Below are 19,940 nucleotides of genomic sequence, written 5' to 3' on the forward strand. Positions count from 1 at the left end.
TTTCATGTGGTGTGGATCACTTCTAGCTATCACAGCAAAAGATGTGCCTGAGTGTTTTACCTTGCAAGTAAGGAAATGAGGGCCTTACAAACACTTCACTATTTGAGCAAGGAAACAAGGATCTGGAGATCGAGTCCCAAAGGATACGAGTTCAATTTTCCCCCTGTGTGCGAGCAATGGCATTAGTGTGTGTGAGTTCAGTAGTTATACTTTCAAATTTTAGTGTGTGTGAGTTCAGTAGTTATACTTTCAAATTTTAAAAAAAAACTTGTTAAACATTAGCTCCAAATTTCAAGAGGGGGTAACGAACGCATAATAAAAATGTAATATTAAACTTTATATAGAAAACATTTTGAGGTGCTAATCATGCTTGTTTTTTTGACAAGCTGCCATGCTAATGTCTGTGGGCTCGTGGTCACAAACACCCAAAAAAATATATGGGCTATTAAAAAAACAAACTTAATTGTGTCATTTCAAAGGGAGATCATGACTCTTGCTTGTCAAAAATTAACCTTGGTGCCAAGGGTCAATAAAAGTTGCATGCAATATCAAAATTGTGGAGGTGGAAGTCAATAGGGCAATGGATGCTTGAGTGTGATATATTTACACTTTGTACAAGATATGTTAGCTCAAAGTTGATATTACAACAAGATGTTGTAGAGACTATGTAAATTAAGTGCAAGGAGAATGTTGAATGTCTCATGGTATGGAAAGACAATACACTCATGTGATGTTTAATTGAGTGCTGTAGTGAAACACAACTCATATCTAGCATCTCCAAATATTGTTAATAATAAGCAACAGCCAAAACTGTTCATAGCATGGGGACACACTTGATTGTCAACATCTTTTCAAGGTTGCTTTGAAAGTTGATGAGTGGATCACCATGGAATGAATTGACATGTACATGTACATGATGTACATTGAAAATTTGTGTTGGTTAACAATCACATAATACATAAAGAGAGAGTAAGAACCACAAAAACGAAAAGGTTTGATGAAGCTTAGGCTCAAAATCATGTATCATAGTACTACAACCTTGAATTTGAAATGCCCATTTATGTTTGAGACATTACAACCTTAAGTTTGAAGTCTTATAAAATTTGACACTAGAGCTACCAAATATTTTTCCTACATTTTTTTGGTCTCATCTTAGCAGGACTATTCAAGACTTAGGAGAGTTTTTTTTGGGATGGTAAACGGTATGGTCAGTGGTCTCATGTCCAATAGTGTAGAATTTACTTTTTTATTTTCTTTGTTTTGTGTTTTAAAAGGCTAAGATTGTTTCATAAAGGCTTAATGCCATTGATTTGATGATTTTTGTCTTCTAATGGAGTGATCGCTCTTGAGAATGATTGCATTGATGTAGTTGTATCAATGATCCATGAATCCATGAAAGGCTAAGATTGTTTCATAAAGGCTTAATGCCATTGATTTGATGATTTTTGTCTTCTAATGGAGTGATCGCTCTTGAGAATGATTGCATTGATGTAGTTGTATCAATGATCCATGAATCCCCCCAACAACAAAAAAAAGTAATAAAGCTTATAATTTTCAACTTGTTATTGAGGCTCATGGCAAAATACACAGCCAAGGAGCCTAGGGTAGCTATTAGAGTCTTTGAGGAGTTTGGGAGCTTTTGTTTATTAGTGCTGTACAGAAATGAAGAAGAGAAGCCAAGGGAGAGGAACCTTACCACCAGTGCACTATGATGTGATCGACAATTTAACAAGTTTCTTTTTTTTTTGGAGAAAGATATTTATAATATTGACACTGGAGAAACTTTACAAAAGGTTAAAAAAAAGGTTTTTGGGAGAAAGATATTTATAATATTAACACTAGAGAAACTTTACAAAAGGTTTTTTTTTTTTAAGGGCCATGGGCCAGAGACTATGAGCCAAGAGACTATTCCAAGTCATTTACAATGTATGAGGACACTCGTGACTCAAGTCTAAGTGGAGAGTTCCATTCAAACATTTCTGATAACGTTAGGAAATGAGCAATAATATAATATAATATATATATATATATTTCAACGAATATTTGAAAATTGGAGAATGGGAGACTCTATGCTACTGTCACACTGTGTTATTTATTGTACATATATTTCGAAATTCGAACTTTTTACTGGGCTCCCGTCAACGATAGTCTGAGCTGGAGCCTCGCTGCCAGCTCAGACTAAGCTCAGACTACCGTACCACGTGTCGTTGACTTTTGGCCACATTTACAATTTCGAAATTTATGATTCAAATCATCAAGATTTAAATGCAGTCTGAAATCTCAACGATTCCGGATCTCCGGGGGCCGCCGGATCAGTGACAAGTGTGCGCAAACAAAGTTATCCACCAAATGGTGAAAAAAAAACCTCCATCAAACAAATTTTCATCCCGAAAAATTTCTTGCAACTCTAAAAATTTGCAAGTAGCTTTTGACTTTAGGAATTTTTAAAAAATACAGTAAATTTTACACTGCTGGATATGAGACCATTCACCATACCTTTTATCATCCCCCCACCCCCCCCCAAAAAAAAAACTCACTCTTCAGTCCTCACAAAGTCCAGGACCAAAAAAATGTTTTTAAAAAATATATTTGGTAGCTCTAGTGTCAAATCTTATAAGACTTCAAACTCAAGTTTGTAGACTTGAATTTTATAAGACTTCAAACTCAAGGTTGTAGACTTGTAGTGTTTTAAGCATAAATGGGCATTTCAAATTCAAGGTTGTAGTACTACCTCGAAAATGTTTTTTTCGACCCTTAACATTGAAGGCAATGCCTAGGCTTAACCGAGATTTAGACTTAAAAATCACTGAAAACATACAAATGCCGAGATTTACAACTACAATGCAATTTCATCCCTTAAAATTACCATCGAATTCCAACTGGGATTTTTGAATTTTGACCGAGAAAAATACACCACAAAACTGGGTTATGTGAGCACTAGCTACAACCCTTTTGCCACCACAAGCATTATTAACATAGCCCTTGCCTTTAAGGCGCAATTCATTCCTGCATTTTGCACCCTTCACTTTTGACATAAACCTCACCCAATCGGCACAATTAGAATTGAGATGGCCAAGTAAATGGTGCCCATGGGAAAAGGGTATTAGATGTTTTTGTGTCAAGGTTACCAAGAATTTAGCTGCCTCCCTAATTCTTGCTAAACTGGGGCATGTGAAAGCCACCTAATAGGTATCACACAATCTAGATACCTTGTGGAATGTGCCACATCCAAAAATCTTGCCCAACCCTTTGTGAATCGTGCCTGTATCATCTAGTTGGCACATGTACCTTGGAGTTTAAAATATGAATTTTAAAAACATACCAGAAAGATGGCTTCTTCACAGCCTCATTAGGAAGCCTAGAAGAACTTGTCCCATGGAAGGAGGCCTATGGGGGCAGACTCTAATAAAACTCTACTCTTGATAGAGCACCACCCTTGCACACTAAAAATATCACAAGGTACCAATGTTTAAAATAAAGTTTTAATTTATGAATATTCCAACTCTTATGAAGTCATTAAAATGATCAGTGCTAGAGAGAAACTTTTTTCCTTGTGAGGAGCGAGAAAAAAGACAAGTTGGATTACAATCAGTTTCCCCAATTCAAAATCTCATTATTAACCGGTTTTTATGACTAAAAACCTATAAATTTTATCAACTTTTGTAAAGACAAGAGTAAATTCAATTGGTTTTTTTCTAGCACTGAAAAACCATACAACCTTCATATATAATAAGGGTAAAGTCCATTCAAAGTTCCATCAGTGTTCTCTCACAATTCGAGGCTTTAAGGAACCTAACTAGCTGGCTAATGTGTTTGTAGCACTCACCGTTTTTGGAAAATTGAGCCGCCTTGAAAGGTTCTTTTGCACAAATCTTCACTTTTCTTGAATTGCGTAAAGTCAGTACTCTCTCATCTTCTTTTGAATGGAAACTTATGTCACGTTAGAAAGATTTGGAATCGTCTATTTCATGCTTGTGACGCTATAGTGACACAAGTTTGACATTTAAAAAAGTTTTAAAGTCAAGAAAAATGATAGTTTTTTTAGCTTTGAAATCATCAAGTGGATGTTTGAGGCCTCACGTTCTTTTTTCATTACTTTTATGTTGGTGAATTCAACTATCAATAGCTTCTTTCATGGTGGTGACCTTTTTCATGACTTTCATGATGGTGACTTTAACTAGCAACAATTTCAATCCCCCTCATGTTTTTAGTTGATGTCCCCTTAATAATCAAATATTTCCTTATCATGATGGCTCAATAAATGTCACCATCATTATAATTGTTTATCCTTCATGAATAGCAACTACCTACCTCCCTTACCTCTTTTTTGCTTTGCTTAGACAACAAAAGAACTAGATTATAACCACTAGATTCACACTGACCATATCAAAAATTCTTTCAAGATTTAAAATAAAATGGACCTTTACTTTGGAAAAAACTCCTTAAAATAAAATGGACCCCTTTGAAAAAAACTTTTAAAAAACTATGTAATGAGATCCAATCTTAAAATGTGCACTTTGTGCTTCCGTCAAATGTACTATGTGTGCATTGTAGTCATTTCTAGAATCCAATCTTGAAATGTGCACTTTGTGCTCCGTCAAATGTACTTATGTGTGCATTGTAGTCATTTCTAGAATTCCAATAATTAATGATGTCATTGTCACTAACTCATGATATTATGCTACATTAGGTTGTTTCTTTTTTGTGCAATTTTGGGTGCTAATTGTCAACCTTAGAAAGAAGGAGGTCATGCTAATAAAAAATTGAACATGGTATTTCCTTTTTAAAAATATAAGGTCACCACACTCAAAAATCATAAACTTTAGCATGATCGATTTACGAATTTTGAAAGATTTAAAAAATATGGTATTTTACCCAATCAAAATGATTAAAACAATGGGAGAATACCTCTTTCTAACAAGTGATTTTTTACTTATACAAAAGCTTAATCGTAATTTGGTAACCAAATTTCATAAAATGCTTAAGGTTAGTTTCCTTATGGAAGCAAAACTAAAGTGAATTGATTCCTTTGCAAAAATGAACGTATGAAAATCATCACATTCACAATCAATGTTTATAGAAAAACACGCGAACATCTTATGAATCATGACTAATGTTGTAGACATGATAATAAACTTATGGTGCCTAAGATTGTTTAACATTTTTATGGTTTTTTGAACCAATTAAGATTGCTTTTAAGGTAAAGGACTTCTATGCACTTATTAATTTTGCAAGTCACAAAACTGGCACCTCATACAGCATTGCCCAACTGTTGTTTTATATTTATGAAACATGTCTCTTTTTTAGATAAATTGCTCTCAATTAGTGACTCATGTTGTATTATAAGGAAAAGAATGATAAGAAACTTATGAGTGACTATATTGCATGATTATTGCACTCACAAAAATCGATACCTCGTAATTAACAAAGATAACTTATATAACCATATGCTCAAGTTCCCCTCTTATTAGACCAGAAATTAATGAAATAGGAGATTAGGCTTATTTTTGTAACAAAGTGATAAGAACTACCTCATCTAATCAAAACACTAGGGCACGGGGGGAAGGGCACATTCATGGGTTAGTGGGTATAGGTGTAGGAAAAATTAAGACAATCCTCATCCAATCAAAGCAACATGATTGCTTAGAACTAGTAATGTCAAAGGGAATAGGTGTAGGAAAAACTCTTTAAAAAATGAACATCCTCAACCAATCAAAGCAACATGATTGCTTAAAACTAGTAATGTCAAAGGGAAAGCTCAAAATTTACTAGATGGTGAAAACTTTGATACAAGAAGACTAGGGAAATAAATGCCACATGAGAAATGAATGGTGAAAACTTTGACACAAGAAGACTAGGGAAATAAATGCAACATGAGAGAATTTGCCATATCATTGATTTAGAAAGTTTTTGATGAAGTAACAATGAGTTTTCTTCATAATCTCAATTTATGGCATGGTTTAAAGAAACCAAAGATATTGGCAACCAAGGACTTATACCTTATGAGTTTGAATGTAAATTGTTACTACCTTAAGGTTATATCTATTGATAATGAAATTGAATATGATGCACTCATGAGAGTGAAAGATAGTATTTTATGTAAGATGCAGAGTAATGTTTTAAGATGCCTAACTATGTCGGCAATGTTTTTTGAGACAAGCATTCTTCCTACTTGAAAAACACTTATAATTTTTTCATGGTGCATAAAAATGAGAATTTGAACCTCAAACATCTAAGATAAAGTGCTTTTGGGGGGGGGGGGAGTGTTGTGCTTGTAGTATTTGTGTGTGTGTGGGGAGAGAGAGAGAGAGAGATGACAACGAAGATGATGATGGAGAGAAGTATATTTACACCATAGACAAGTTAAAAATACCATATGATACATATAGCACCATCAAAGTGCACAGAATGGGACTTGAACAACACCTTGACCTCCTAATTAGGAGTTTGATGCAGCAACATAGAGAACACCCAAAAGCTTTTCAATAATACCATCATTTGACACAAAAGAAACAATGTGTGTGCCTTTAGGCGTTTGGCATTGTTTAGTCATGGAAGTGTAGTTATTTTTAAGAAAAGTATATGCTAAAGGCCCTAGGTCATTCAAATGGAGATATGTAAGCTACCACTAAGATGTCTTCTCCCACTAGTTGTAGGAGGTATACCAATCTTTCTAACTGGTTATATGTTGTGATGCTCCACTAATGATGACGATGCAAAATCCGTTGTGTTCAATTATATGAACTTCTTTTATACAATTTTTTTCAATCGGCCCTATTGCTACACTCTTTCTTGATGAGCTTCAAAGTACCATTGTTTAAAGTGTAGCCGCACACACAAACACAATAAGGGCCACTAAGGGTCAGATGGGCCCTTTGCTCCTCCCCATCCTGACCTCTCCCTCAAAGTCCACACACACACACACACACACACACACACACAAGGCCAAGCAGACCTCTTAGCTCACAAATTGGTTCTTTTTTGTTTTGTTTGCAACTAAGGGTAGATTTAACCCACTACTTGCACTTTGGGAGGCATGGGTGCCTAGCTCACAAATTGGTTCCTTAGATAATTACATACATCCCTTCAATGATTTTTGTTGTGGTGGTCTCCCATGAGTCATGACTTTGATAAGGCACGTGGCATCTTACGTGGTTGTGAATGTTCACACAAAATATTACTCTCTTTTTTTTTGCTTCAAAAAACAACGGTTTATATGCACTACTCACACACCCAACTCCGGTTACAAGGACATGCAACACCGTAGAGAGCACGGATCGACGAACCCGCACCACTAGCTGGGACTTCATCCGCTTAAACCACTCCACTACAGTCGTGTTGGCAAATATATATATATATATATATTCTCAACAAATGAGCCTGAAAGTTTTTGTTGGGAATCCGAAGAGATTTTGAAGGTAAGCTATAACTAAATTTTGCAGATTTTTTTTCAAAATCGAGAAATCAAAATTAAGGGGGAAAAAGAACAAAATTGGTAGTGCAAGTTTTTCCTTTGAGCGATGAGATGACCGGTCTGCGAGAGAAGGTGGGGGCCGGCAAAACGTTGACCGGGACACTTTATTGAAAGTGTTGCGAGTAGTACTAAGTAGACTCGCTCGCCTGCATCTCTCCAGTTTGGTTGTCATCTCAAAGGAACATTTCTTGCGCAGGCAGGCACGTGCCCTTTCAACACACAGCTTAGCTTCGGTCTCGCCTTCCTGCGCAGACTAGCATCCATACGAATTTCCCCTTCCTGCACACACCAGCTTCTTCTAGGGTTTCCCCTTTCTGCACATACCGCTTCCCCTTCTAGGGTTTCGCCTTTATACACACTTCCTTGCACTCCCCCCGTTCTGCACACTGTATATGCTAGAGGGTTTTTCTGAGATTTCATCAGATGCCCTACACTTTGAATCAGTCACTCAGTCTCCATACGCTATTGTAATTTGCCTTCAACAACTTTGGCTATGGCGACTGACAAGGAATCAGCTCGAGCTGTAGCTCTAACAGCTGTGGAGGCCCTTGGGTGTGGATTCGACCTGACTGCAGACTACCGGTTGAAGTACAGGAAAGGCCCCTTGCTGAACCTGCAGCTCAACCATACAAAGGATCTCCTCATTCCCGGAGGCATCACTATCCCCAATGTCTCTAGAGATGTCAAATGCGATAAGGGCGAGCGCACGCGCTTCACTTCTGAGGTCATGCAGTTCCAACAGGTCTGTGAAGCTGATTCCATGGGCTACATACGATATGCATGTATGCATGTATGCACTGAGAGAGAGAGAGAGAGAGAGAGAGAGAGAGAGAGCCTTTTAATGTGAAAAACAAAGCTAGCAGATGGCATATGATCAATTTGAGATTTGATGGAAGGGATGGTCTTTGAGAGAGAGAGAGAGAGAGAGATTCTGTGTACACCTTTCTGCAATGGCCAATTTTCTTATACCCAACACGTATTTTCACAGATGACCCAGTGGTTCAACAAGAATGCTTCTGTTGAAGGAAAGATTCCGCTTGGGTTTTTCAATGCTATGTTTGATCTGTCTGGATCATGGCAACATGATGCAACCCAGACCAAGACTCTTGCTTTTGATGGGTGTTTTATCACACTATATAAACTTCACTTGACAAGATCAAACCTGGTTCTTCGGGAAGAAGTGAAAAATGATGTTCCATCCACATGGGATCCAGAGGGTTTGGCTAGGTAAGATTCGCAGTAGACTTCTCAAATGGGTTTCTGCGTCGTATTTCTTGTGAATTAGCTCATTAAGATTTGTGTCAATCACGGTGAAAATGAAGATAAAGTTTCTCTGATGTGTATTTGTGCCAGTATGTGACCACCCTAGGTGCAAGCATAGCTGGAAGTGTTTACTTCCGTGTTCAATGAACACTGGCTTTTGAGTTTCTAGGCCAAAAAGGATGAAAGGAGGATCCCTAACTGCAAAAGGCAGTGCCACACATGTTCTAATTTTTACCAGAACACATCAACTATTCCACAAAAGGATAATTGGTGCAGATAGAGATGCTATTGAAGCACATGGTATACCAAATTACGGATCAGAAGAAGCCGGCGGATGGTTTCTCCTGCATTGGATACCATCATTTTGTGAGCTTCCTGCAACTGTATTAGGCACGCACTCACCAAGTTGCATAGATCACAAGTCAAATCACTAAATCAAAGCAAAACTGGAATTTGGATAATCTGGATTTTGGAGAAGACTATCTTTCATTTCCCTCTCAGAAAGCGCATTCAAACCTCATGTCTTCTTACAACAGCTTAGAGCGGCATGTAGTCTGTGCTATGCATGATAGAGTTGATGATTTGATGCTTTCTGAGTCCCTTCCGGAGAAGGGATAGAAACTCAGTATTGTGGTTTATCTATGAAGGTTTGTCCACTAAGGTGAACATATATTTATCCATGAACCTACATTTTCTCTTGGGTGGTGATAACATGAGTGGGGATGGCATAGCACATAGTTTGATGCTACTTTGGTTTTTGTTTAGTCTGGGAAATAACTTGAACAACTTTCCATTCTGCTGTATAAGTGGACATAGAAATTTCTTTTGAGGTTTTTGTCCAAGTTGTCTAGCTGATTTATGCTATTTCTTTCTATATAAACGAGTGCAATTGCCCTACCAGCTACTGTGTGTGTGTGTGTTTTTGTTGTCTTTAGTGTCAGCCTTTATCATAGCCTTCGTCATGGATGAGTCTGCCCTTCAGCTCCAGAGAACTCGGCTTTGAGCTTCCATCGACCAGCACACTCCAGGACATATCGGGTAGTTGGTTGCATTTGTGAAAGAAACTTAGTATGGTGGTTTATCTAGGAAGATTTTTCTACCAAGCACCTACTCTTGGGTGTTGATGACGTGAGTGGGGATGTGATAGCATGTAGTCTATGCTATGCCTGATGAAGTTGATCATTTGAAGCTTTCTGAGTATACAAGATCAACTTTATGTTTTTTTTGTTTAGTTTGGGAAATAACCTGAACTTTCCATTTGTATATGTTTGTAATACTTACTCAACTTTTGAAAGGTGTAGCCTTTTTAATTTTTAATTTTTTATAAAACTCATAATGGTCAAAAGCAAGTAAAATAGTTGTAAAACACCAATATGACCCTTTTCAAAGTGGGTAAACCAAAGTCAAATGTTGGTTAACTCGCAAACCCTGTTAATGCTAAGCGCAATGATTAATTCTGATCATTTCTTGTCCAAAAGGCTTGAGATTTGTCAAATTTGGTGCAGTCATAACTGCCACACAATCTTGTGACCACGAAGCTCATGATGTGGTCCTAACAGTGACTGAGCTAATACTTTTCGTTCTTGCCTTTGCTCTAATTTTTGGGTTCTCAGCCATGCAGCCATGTCTGACTCATGTGAAGCTGATCCAGGTCTAGACGGATGATGCAGTTGGTCTCTTGTTGTGAGAGATCCAAAAGGGGGGTGCATCCAAACTTTACTCAAAGGGGGAGGAATATCCTGAAGTGTGTGGCTCCCGGCCATCCCAATGTGGATCATGATGGTGGAGTCATGGTTCTCACCCTCAAAGAAAACATGTGGTCCAAACTGAGTGAGCGAGGCAATAGAGCCCCAAGTGATGTCCCTCAGTCTACCTAAAAGCTGAGCTATGGAGCTCCATATCCTTTGGGCAACTACGAACCCCAGAGACAATGTTGTACAATCTTAGAGGCTATCGAGCATTTAGGGCAAGGTGGACGTGCACCAAAGATGGCTTTCCATTGGTGGTTAATAGCTTCCCTGAATGGTGTCCTTCCTCGAGTGCGCACTCCTCTATTTCTCTCAATTTTTTTCATCAATTTTATTTAAACCTACTAGATAATGTTAAAGACGTGCCTTTATGTGTGTGTGTGTGTGTGAGAGAGAGAGAGAGAGAGATTGATTGATTGATTGATTGATTACATTGTTTTTTTCCTTCTCAGATTTATAGAAAAATATGGAACACATATCATCGTTGCTCTTAGTATCGGAGGCCAAGATGTTTTGTATTTGAAAGAAAGCCATTCTTCGCTACTATCAACTAAGGATGTTCATAAACATTTGAAGATTGCTGGAGACCATCGTTTTTCAGATCGAGGTGGTGAGAGGACAATAAATTTCAAAGAAAATGAGGCAAGTCATCACTTTCAGTGAAAGCTTTTCGGTCTTTTGGGCTAGTACTCAGTTGAGCTTGTCCTATAAGGCCGTAGATTGTATGTTCACTACTAGGAGTTTCTATGGTGATTCTATGCGGGCCTCTCCCATATTTCTTAGAATTTGCCATTTTGCAAACAAAGAGTGTTTTTGATTCTTACCTGCTGTTGGCTGTAACCTGGAGATGGTGGTAGATTTTTTTTGGAGCTCAAGGTGCTTTCAACTCAAGAATTTAATCATTGTGGAGTGTGGCTTCATCTAGAGCTGCCACTGTGCTGGAAAGTGCTTCCTAAGTCTTGCCACTCCTGAAGGCAAGCTTCTTTGAAGCATTTTGATGGCTACATAGAGTGCATTTATGGGTGCCCGTTTATCCTCTCACTCCTACACAATAGAAGTCAATGCTTCATGTTTTAGGAAAGACCATTTTTTCCTCTTGTTCCAAGTCCAGTGTCTAGTATGCTTATGTCATGTGCATCACATCTGTGAGTGGCACATGGACACAGATCTCAGCGTCAGCCGCCTCTTAGGCAAGATGAGGGGCAGAATATGGTCCGATTTGGGCGGTTTTGACAGCCCAATAGGTGCCAAGCCATGGCCCAATGGTTGGGACACAAGGTGGGCACAATATGAACATGTTTTATGGTATTTGAGATGAGTTTTATGACTTGAAAATGGATGGCCGACCTGAAAACAACTTGCCATCAGGTCCCTATATAAAGGAGGTCAAAGGTCATAGTAGAGCATTCATTGATAGCGATTCTCATGTGCCTTTTCACATTGAGAGCAGCCGGTAACCATTTGCATGTCCATCAGTATTCATGCACGAGCAGATCTTAGTTGAGGTCTGTGAACCATTTGCATATGCATCAGTATTCATGCACGAGCTGATCTTAGTTGAGATCCGCGAACATCATTGTGTATACATTCATTGCAATATATAGTAGTTTAGGTCTATGGTCTTCTCTTGATTAACATTAATCCATGTTTTTGCTTGGTGTTAATCATTGATTAAGTCTTCCGCTGTTAGCACTCATGTTATAGCTTAAGTGAAAGTTAATTTTCTTTCAGTGGCATACTATAGGCAGACTTACCAAATGACCCCAATAAGTCCTGCCCCCAAGTAATGAGCTTGTGACAAATCCCTCTATATTTTGTTCTTCTCTAGCGGAGTTACTTTTTGACTCAACAAAGTTTGTTTTTTTTCTCTCCAGATTTTGCCTCTAAATGCCTTCACTAGCCAGGCATCTCAAGGAACCATTGCTCAAGTCCACAGTGCACAACTTTTAGTTGACAACAAGGTGAACACTCATAAGTTGTGCTCCTGTAAATGCTTGTATGGTCCTCATCTGGATTCTTACAAATTTAAGCACACTTAATTTTGAACAATGTCATATGAAAACACTTTGAATTTGGGATGGGTAGTCACATGCAGCTTAGAAGTTTTGTTAAAGAGTGAGTGCTTCATGTGGTGTAAAGTAGCCTTGCCACTCCTTAGGGTTGTCTACACCCTGTTTGAAAGTTCACATATAAGGTCCCTCTTGTGTGTAATCCTTCCTTTGGTGATTTGGGAAATCTGCAGGATGTGACAATTATATCCCGGCGGCGAGGAGGAAACATCTTTTCTAAGACCCATTGTGAATGGCAGGAGTCAGTTGATTCATCTCCTGATGCTATATCATTGTCTTTTGTCCCGATAACGTCTCTTATCTCGGGGTTTTCTGGAAGTGGCTTCTTGCAGCATGCAATCAATCTCTATCTCCGATGTAAGCATTGGGATCTTACATCTGCTTAAGTAAGATGCATTGAAAGATTTTTTTTACAAGAGTTTCTACACTCTTGATCTCAACTGGCCTCATGACATCAAGTGAGGTTGGTTGAGGTCGATTGAGGTCTTGCTTTTTTACTGCTTTCCTACTGAACTGCAGGACGGGATCATTTCCCACTCTTAAGCATGGATTGTTATACGATAGTCTTGGCTTGGCAGAGTGTCAAACACTGTCTTATCATATTCTTCTTTGTTGATATTGTGTTCAGACAAGCCGCCAGTGGATGATATACAATATTTTCTCGATTTTCAAGTTCCTAGGCAGTGGATACCAGTTTACAATGAGCTACCGCTGGGTCTTTCAAGGAAGCAAGCTTCTGCGAGGTCTCTGCAGTTCAGTTTGATGGGCCCAAAACTGTACATCAACACTTCTCAGGTTGGTTTTGCAAACTGTTAGATTTATGTACATTTTCTGTTTCAAAGTTTTGCTATCCTGGTGTTGACAACCTATTTTCAACAGTACTTCTCACATGGGTATACAGGTGGTTGTCCCCAAGAAGCCAGTGACTGGAGTCAGGCTATACTTGGAAGGCAGGAAATGTAATAGATTGGCCATTCACCTACAGCATCTCTCAGTACTTCCACAAAGTTTGGAACAGTTTTGGAATGAAAATGTCGAAATGGAACAGCCAAGGTGGCATGGTTCCAATGAGGCAGCCAAAAATTGGTTTGAGCCCGTGCAATGGAAGAGTTTCTCTCATGTGTGCACCATGCCTATCAAGTATAAGCCTGAATGGCTAGACGGAAACGGTAGCATATATGTGGTAACAGGTGCACGGCTCGAAGTGAAGGTGCATGGCCTGAAAAGTGTTTTGCATCTTCACTTGCTATTCACAAGGATTCTGGGATGCAGCATACAGACATCTAGATGGGACCAGCCACCTGCACCTGAGAAGTCCAGCTTTTTCTCCTCATTAAGCACTACTTTCTCAACAACAACAAAAGCAAGGAAGAAAGGCACTCCTGTAGTTGTAGACTCTTCTGTCTATCCTGGTGGTCCGCCCAGGCCTGTACAGCGTCCCAAGCTTCTTAAGTTTGTGGACACAGCAGAGTCAACAAGGGGACCTCATGATGTCCCTGGTCATTGGATAGTAACAGCGGCTCGGCTAGAGTTGGACAGAGGCAAGATCTCTGTGAGGGTCAAGTACTCCCTGCTGAATTACTCAGTGTGAAAAAGGGTCTTGCATGGATGAGCTGCTGTTATGCTATTTTTCCTATGTCCATATTTTGCATCATCTGTTATGGTTGCATGAAAGAGTTGGGAGTTCATTCACAATTTTTGGAAAGAGGTATCCATTATCGTGTCCAGAGTGTAAAGCTTAGAGTGCAAGGTTTTCTCATATACTTGGGCCCTGTAAATGGCAGCTATATGGATTTCACTTGACACCCTTGCTCATATAGGTCACTATTTAATGAATAATGACACTCAAGAGAATATGATTATTACATAGATTTTTGACCTTTGGTATCCTCCAACTAGTTAATGAAGTTCAATAAGTTATCAACATGATAACGCTTAAAACATTCATGCTAGATTTCTCAACCAAGTTATGCTCAAATTGTTACAGGAAGTTTATAAAATTCAGGTTACAGAGTTTGAAAGATAAACTAATCATGTGCATGAATAGGCTATGTAAGTTGTTTAAAGCCTTTATTATGCTATCTAAACCAATCTCTTTAGCATAATTGGCCGCTTTACATGTGCAAGAAAGCATAAGAACTAAATAAGAGTAAACCCTAAACCCTAAGGATAACCCTTGTGAATGCTAAAGGACCCTTTCTGCAGTTGGATGTTGCCCTCCTCTTTGGAGGCTGGGAGGAAGGTGTCGACACTCGGAGTAGGCCCCTAGTTATAAATAAAATAAGTAAATGTAAAACATTAATTATCTATCTAATGAAAGCTCTATAATTTAGAGAACTCACATGAGAATTACTCAAATCTAATCAATTTGAACTCACGTGAGTCACTTGAATGAAGAGAAGATGAAAAATTGAGCTCTTTATTGTAACTTACTCTTCATTCATGAAATTTCACGATATGTAAATAAATGTAGTCGTAAAATAAAATATGAGAGTTTGTAAAAATCAATAATTAAATTTTAAGGGGAGAGGTTGCTATGAGACAAACAAGAAACATTTGAAAGGTAAGACTAAGAAAGATTATTTATATGTAAAAGGTTTGCATATAAATAAGGTTTAGGAAATTTCAAATATAAAATACTTAAACAATAGTTAATTAAGATATACTCATTGTATTCAAAAGAAAATCAAAACTGAAAACTTGCATAGAAATCCTGTTTTATTAAAGGACTGTCTTATGCCAGAATGCTGGGAGGGAGCATTTGGTATATGTGTTTTTCTAAGGGAAGTTCGGTTGCAACAGTGTTTAAAGGATAGCTCTCTTAATTTTTTGAAGTTTTTCAAAGCAAAAAAAGAGCGTTGCAACCAATTGATATTGTGCTTATTCTTTCTATCTTTAGCGGTGTATTTGTCCTATATCAACAACTTATTCGCTATACTAACTCTTTCTATTTGCTACTTCCCTTAGTACACTAAAAAAGAATCTACTCTCTTTCACACACACACACATTTGTCCTATATCAACTTATTCGCTATACTAACTCTTTCTATTTGCTACTTCCCTTAGTACTAGGTATATAGATACTAAAAAAGAATCTACTCTCTTTCACACACACACACACATTGTTAAAGTCAAGAGAGCTTACCTCAGCCTTGCCGAAGCATGTGTTGTTGGGTCTTGCCTTCAAGCCACAAATGCAACTTCCTATTGTGGGTGCGTTACTTGTCCATCGCATTCTCACTCCGTTGTCACATTGCAATGCTCCTTGCCAAAGGGGTGAAGGGAGAGCTTTCAATGCCTAGATGGAGGTAAGAAGATATTGGTCCTTCATGATGGTTCTCTCTTACAAAAGATAGGAAAAGAAGAAGCTAATAAAAGAGGGGAACCTACAATCACAACTATTCAAACAAGCATCCATCAAGTAAGTAAGAATACAATAGCATGTACGCAAGCAAGAAAAGGAAAGAAGGAGAGCTCACAAGAAAACTATTGCAAGGAAATGATTGTCCCTTGCTTATTTTTTAAAAAATGACTAGTTTTCACACTAGGCTAACCAAACTTAAAAATGATATGGCCTCTATTACTATTCATAAGCAACTATGTACACTAAGTCTATAAACGTTCCCTATTTGACATTAAGCACATGGTAACACTGCTTTATATGTTCCAATGTCATCTCACAAAAGTTAAGTGTATGTTCACGCGGGTAAGATAACAAAGTGTCTTATGGTAGTTTGGGTGGGAAAAACCATGTTATCCAATGGAGTGGTTAACATACCCCCTTTCTAATGGTGACTACGCCCTCATGTCACAGATGCCGGTGGTGAAGCTACTGCCGGGAAGTGGATGGTCCAGGATACGCCATGAAGGTGGTGAGTAAGGTTAAGTGGTATAGTTTGGGACTTATCTATAGCCCAATGCAGGTCAAAGCAGTAGGAAGCTTTGGGTAGCCCTAATAGCGGCGGTGGTGGCGGCAGGCAACTTGTCGAGGGGCAGCATGGAAAGTGATAGGCAATGTAGAGGTTCCTTATGCCAAACCCCTTGTTGGTTGTAGAAGTGGCATGGACACTTCTAGATTAGGTCATTGGTATAAGCGGTTGACACCCTGTGAGATGTGGTTGTTGGTGAAATGATGGCCAAGACCCCATGGGATGATGGGCATGGGTAGATGGCAATTCAGGATGCCTTGGCACATGAATGGCATTATCCCCAGAGCTCACAACATGATGCTTAGACATTCAGCTTCTTCCTAGGTGGATATGTCGGCTAGGGTGAGGTGTTTGTGGTGTTGAGTTGGAGCCGAAGCTGAGGTTATATGTATTGAAGCGCTTTAGAGGTGCGTGTAAGGTCAAGGGTTCTCCTTTCGAGGGGCCATACCATGGATCAATCTTGTGCCCCCCCCATGGTCCCCCCATCTAGAGATATACTTAGAGGGTTATCATTGACAAGGTTAGTTGAAGGTGCATGTGTATGTGCGAGCTGTGAGATGTGAGAAGTGAAAAAAAAATGTGATGTCCATAGTAAAAGCTATAGGTGACATGCATGGGCAATGGGTGGAAGGTGTGCCCGTGTGAGTGCACTTCACCAACAGAAAGACTTCTCTAACTCAACTACTGTCTTCGACTCTCTTTGTTGCTTTATATGGCATTTACTTGTTGACATCCCTTTTCTAGGGGAGTCAAGATTAGTACTTTATTTAAGGCATGGCAAAGGACTTATGCAAGATTGTAACTAAAGCTGTGATGGAGCTGGGTGACCTCTATGGCTCAAGGGATTTGGCATTGTCAATCACTTGGGATAGATGCAGGGCAGGTTGAATGGGTGGTGTGGTCAAAGATGAGGCCACATAAGGTTCCTAGTGATTTGGGGAAAGTCCAAGCGATGGGTCGTACCATGGGCCATGCTTACGCCGCCATGGTCCTCCCATCCAAAAATGTACTTGGATGGCTATTGGAGATGAGGCTCAATGCAAAATTGTGAATGAACAGTGACTATGTGTCTATTACATGTAGAGCTTGCAGGTGATGTGCATGTGCATTGGGCAATGGGCGGGATCGTGTAGAAGTTTCTTCCACTAGTGAAACTCCAACACTCTGCTTTCTTTGACACTTATTTGTCTTCTTTCTTACATTCTAACATTTGTGTAATGAGGAGGGCCAATAAGGCAAGTGGAAATGAGATTGCATTCCCACCAACAAGAATGGAAGAATTTGGGACACCCAGTCTAGCAGGTACAATGGTAAACTACGAACTATGGGTAGCTTGCCAGACATGGCTGAATGGATCTAGATGCTTTTTAAGATACTTTTTGAAGTGTTGGTGGCTCTTTGCTCCACTTGCTTGAAGCATGGCGATGTCAGCGGCGGCGGAAAGAAGGGACAAAGTGTTCGCGGCTTGGGGCGTGAAACGTTGGAATTCCGATCACTGCCAACCTTGGCCATACAGCAATGCTTTGACCTTTTGTGCATCTCAACCTCACTTGAGTAGCATGGATGGAGAAAAGTCTTGTGCCTTAGAGGGAGTTGCAGAGAGTGGTGGATTGAATCACCACACTGAGTGTGAAGACCTCCAGAATTATGAGTCATGGATGGGAAGAGGACTGGACTAAGTAAAAACGAGACTTGATGAGACAACTGGATTGAAGGCAAGCATGCAAAGTGTTGGCATGGGCATGGATGTTGCATGCAAGAATGGATCCAAGGTTGGAGTGCCTTAATGAGGTGGGGATGAGACCATTGGGTATGAGTGACGAAACGCATGAGTGCATGGTTGGGTGCCAAACGGACCACAAGGCTGGAAGGACTATCCAGGCTTATGTGTCTAAGTGCTAGTGGCAAAAGCATGTGGCGTCATTCCATCATGAGGTGTGTACAAAGGTCAGGGGAATGTAGAAAGTAAAAAGTCAAAATCATTTTGTAACCGACATCCAACCACCCTGAAGAGCCCAAAGATTTGGCACCAAGGGGGGTGTTGAGAAATGCGATACCATAGAGCACAAGTGTTGGTGGCCAATCAACCCATTTGGCCAGTGCCCAGATTGCTGTTAGACTGACTATTGTGCAACAAACCGAGCCTTCTTGTTTTGTAACAAACTTGTGAACATCTTCTTCATAAACGGGTAGTACCCGTGGTTGTGATGGAAAAAAGGAGAAATAGTCGGATAAGGGGACAGAGGAGTTAGAGTGGACCTAGTCTACCCAGTTGACAGTGTAGAAGTGCGTGAATTATTGTGTGGATAGAGAGACTCATGTCGGGTCTACTCAGGCCACCCCAAGGAGAGGAACAATACCAAATAGGGCACAGAAGAGTTGAGTGAGCAATTCATGAGTAGAGTTCTTATATTAAGGCATTATACTGTGATACTCAAGAATGAATTGGTCTCTGTCTTACTGTTGCTTTCTCTGTATTCATCTCTATCTATTTAGTGTTTAATCTTTTGAGTTTGTTCCTGTATAGACGTGGAATACTGTCTAAAATCTGGATAGCCCTAGGAACTAACCTACTTTGCATTTATAATAAATATCCCCATGCTTAAGCAGACAGGTGGCTCAACATCCTAGCATTAGCTTATCGCATTTGGCACAACTGCATTAGTTGTTGCTCCTTCAAAGTCATCGACTAGGTGGTCTGGAACCATGTAAGTGCCATGTCTTGACCAGACACCGACACTTCCTCTTGGAAAACTGGTACACCAGGTAGGGGAGTAGGAAGATAGAGGTTAGGTCTATGTTAGTCCTACACAGTTTGTTAGGAGAGTGAAGCTAGTTGAAATAGATATGGAAACGAAGTACCCACACACTCATGTTAGGAATGTTCAAGAGAGAGGCATAAGAGTACAACAGAGTATGCATGGAGAATGAAGGTAGCTCAAACCGAGCAATGAGGCACTCCTGTAAAAACAGGCCGAAGCTACAAAACATGAAGGACAATCGTATCATCTAAGAAGACTAGAAGGGATTCCACACCAGCTGGAAAGATAGATTCAGGAACCACTAAGAAAGGAGACCACTAGGAGCCACAAAACAAGAGGCAAGAAGGTTAAGAAGAAGAAGAATCGACAGATGTGGGAAGGATGTCTCTCAAGTACCCTAAGTTCAAGGACAAGAGTGATGAGGATCCAAATTCCCACATCTTTGCCTTCGAAACCACATTCCTGGCCACCACAACTTCGTTGCCGTAAAAGACATAGTATTTTGCGATAACATTAGATGGAAAGGCCACCAACAACTAGTAAGCACAATATGGTCTACTTCCAAACATTTGACGAATTGAAGAAGGCCTTCATGAAAAGATTCAGGAAAGACGAGACCATAACAGAAGTGTTGGAAAAGCTGTAGAGGCTAACTAAGAAGAAGAGGCCAATAGAGGACTATGCAGTTGAGTTTT

General features: G+C 39.4%; 1 protein-coding gene across 2 annotated transcripts; it reads left to right on the forward strand.

The window, feature by feature from the left end:
- Window positions 1-7,630: 7,630 nt before the first annotated feature.
- On the forward strand, window positions 7,631-14,434 carry LOC147627666 (MACPF domain-containing protein At4g24290-like). Of its 2 annotated transcripts, none has more exons than XM_086814600.1 (7): window positions 7,631-8,216; window positions 8,463-8,701; window positions 10,938-11,127; window positions 12,360-12,446; window positions 12,728-12,911; window positions 13,183-13,349; window positions 13,456-14,434. In XM_086814600.1, the coding sequence occupies exons 1-7, from the start codon at window positions 7,968-7,970 to the stop codon at window positions 14,143-14,145; spliced, it is 1,806 nt and encodes a 601-aa protein (XP_086670726.1). In that variant the 5' UTR covers window positions 7,631-7,967; the 3' UTR covers window positions 14,146-14,434. The 2 variants fall into 2 exon arrangements, with proteins under 2 accessions (XP_086670726.1, XP_086670727.1); XM_086814601.1 differs by having other exon boundaries at window positions 7,823-8,216; window positions 13,434-13,661.
- The last annotated feature ends 5,506 nt before the right edge of the window (window positions 14,435-19,940 follow it).

This window comes from Cibotium barometz, chromosome 20, assembly GCF_041138505.1.
Source record: "Cibotium barometz isolate CiBa-2024 chromosome 20, ASM4113850v1, whole genome shotgun sequence".
NCBI lineage: Eukaryota > Viridiplantae > Streptophyta > Polypodiopsida > Cyatheales > Cibotiaceae > Cibotium > Cibotium barometz.

What these genes read in the sequence shown, in the direction of transcription:
- LOC147627666 (XM_086814600.1), top strand. Translation starts at nt 7,968, where the DNA reads ATGGCGACTGACAAGGAATCAGCTCGAGCTGTAGCTCTAACAGCTGTG. An exon ending in TAAATTTCAAAGAAAATGAG is followed by an intron (nt 11,128 to 12,359) that starts GCAAGTCATCAC and finishes TTTTCTCTCCAG; the next exon opens with ATTTTGCCTCTAAATGCCTT. An exon ending in TGTACATCAACACTTCTCAG is followed by an intron (nt 13,350 to 13,455) that starts GTTGGTTTTGCA and finishes ATGGGTATACAG; the next exon opens with GTGGTTGTCCCCAAGAAGCC.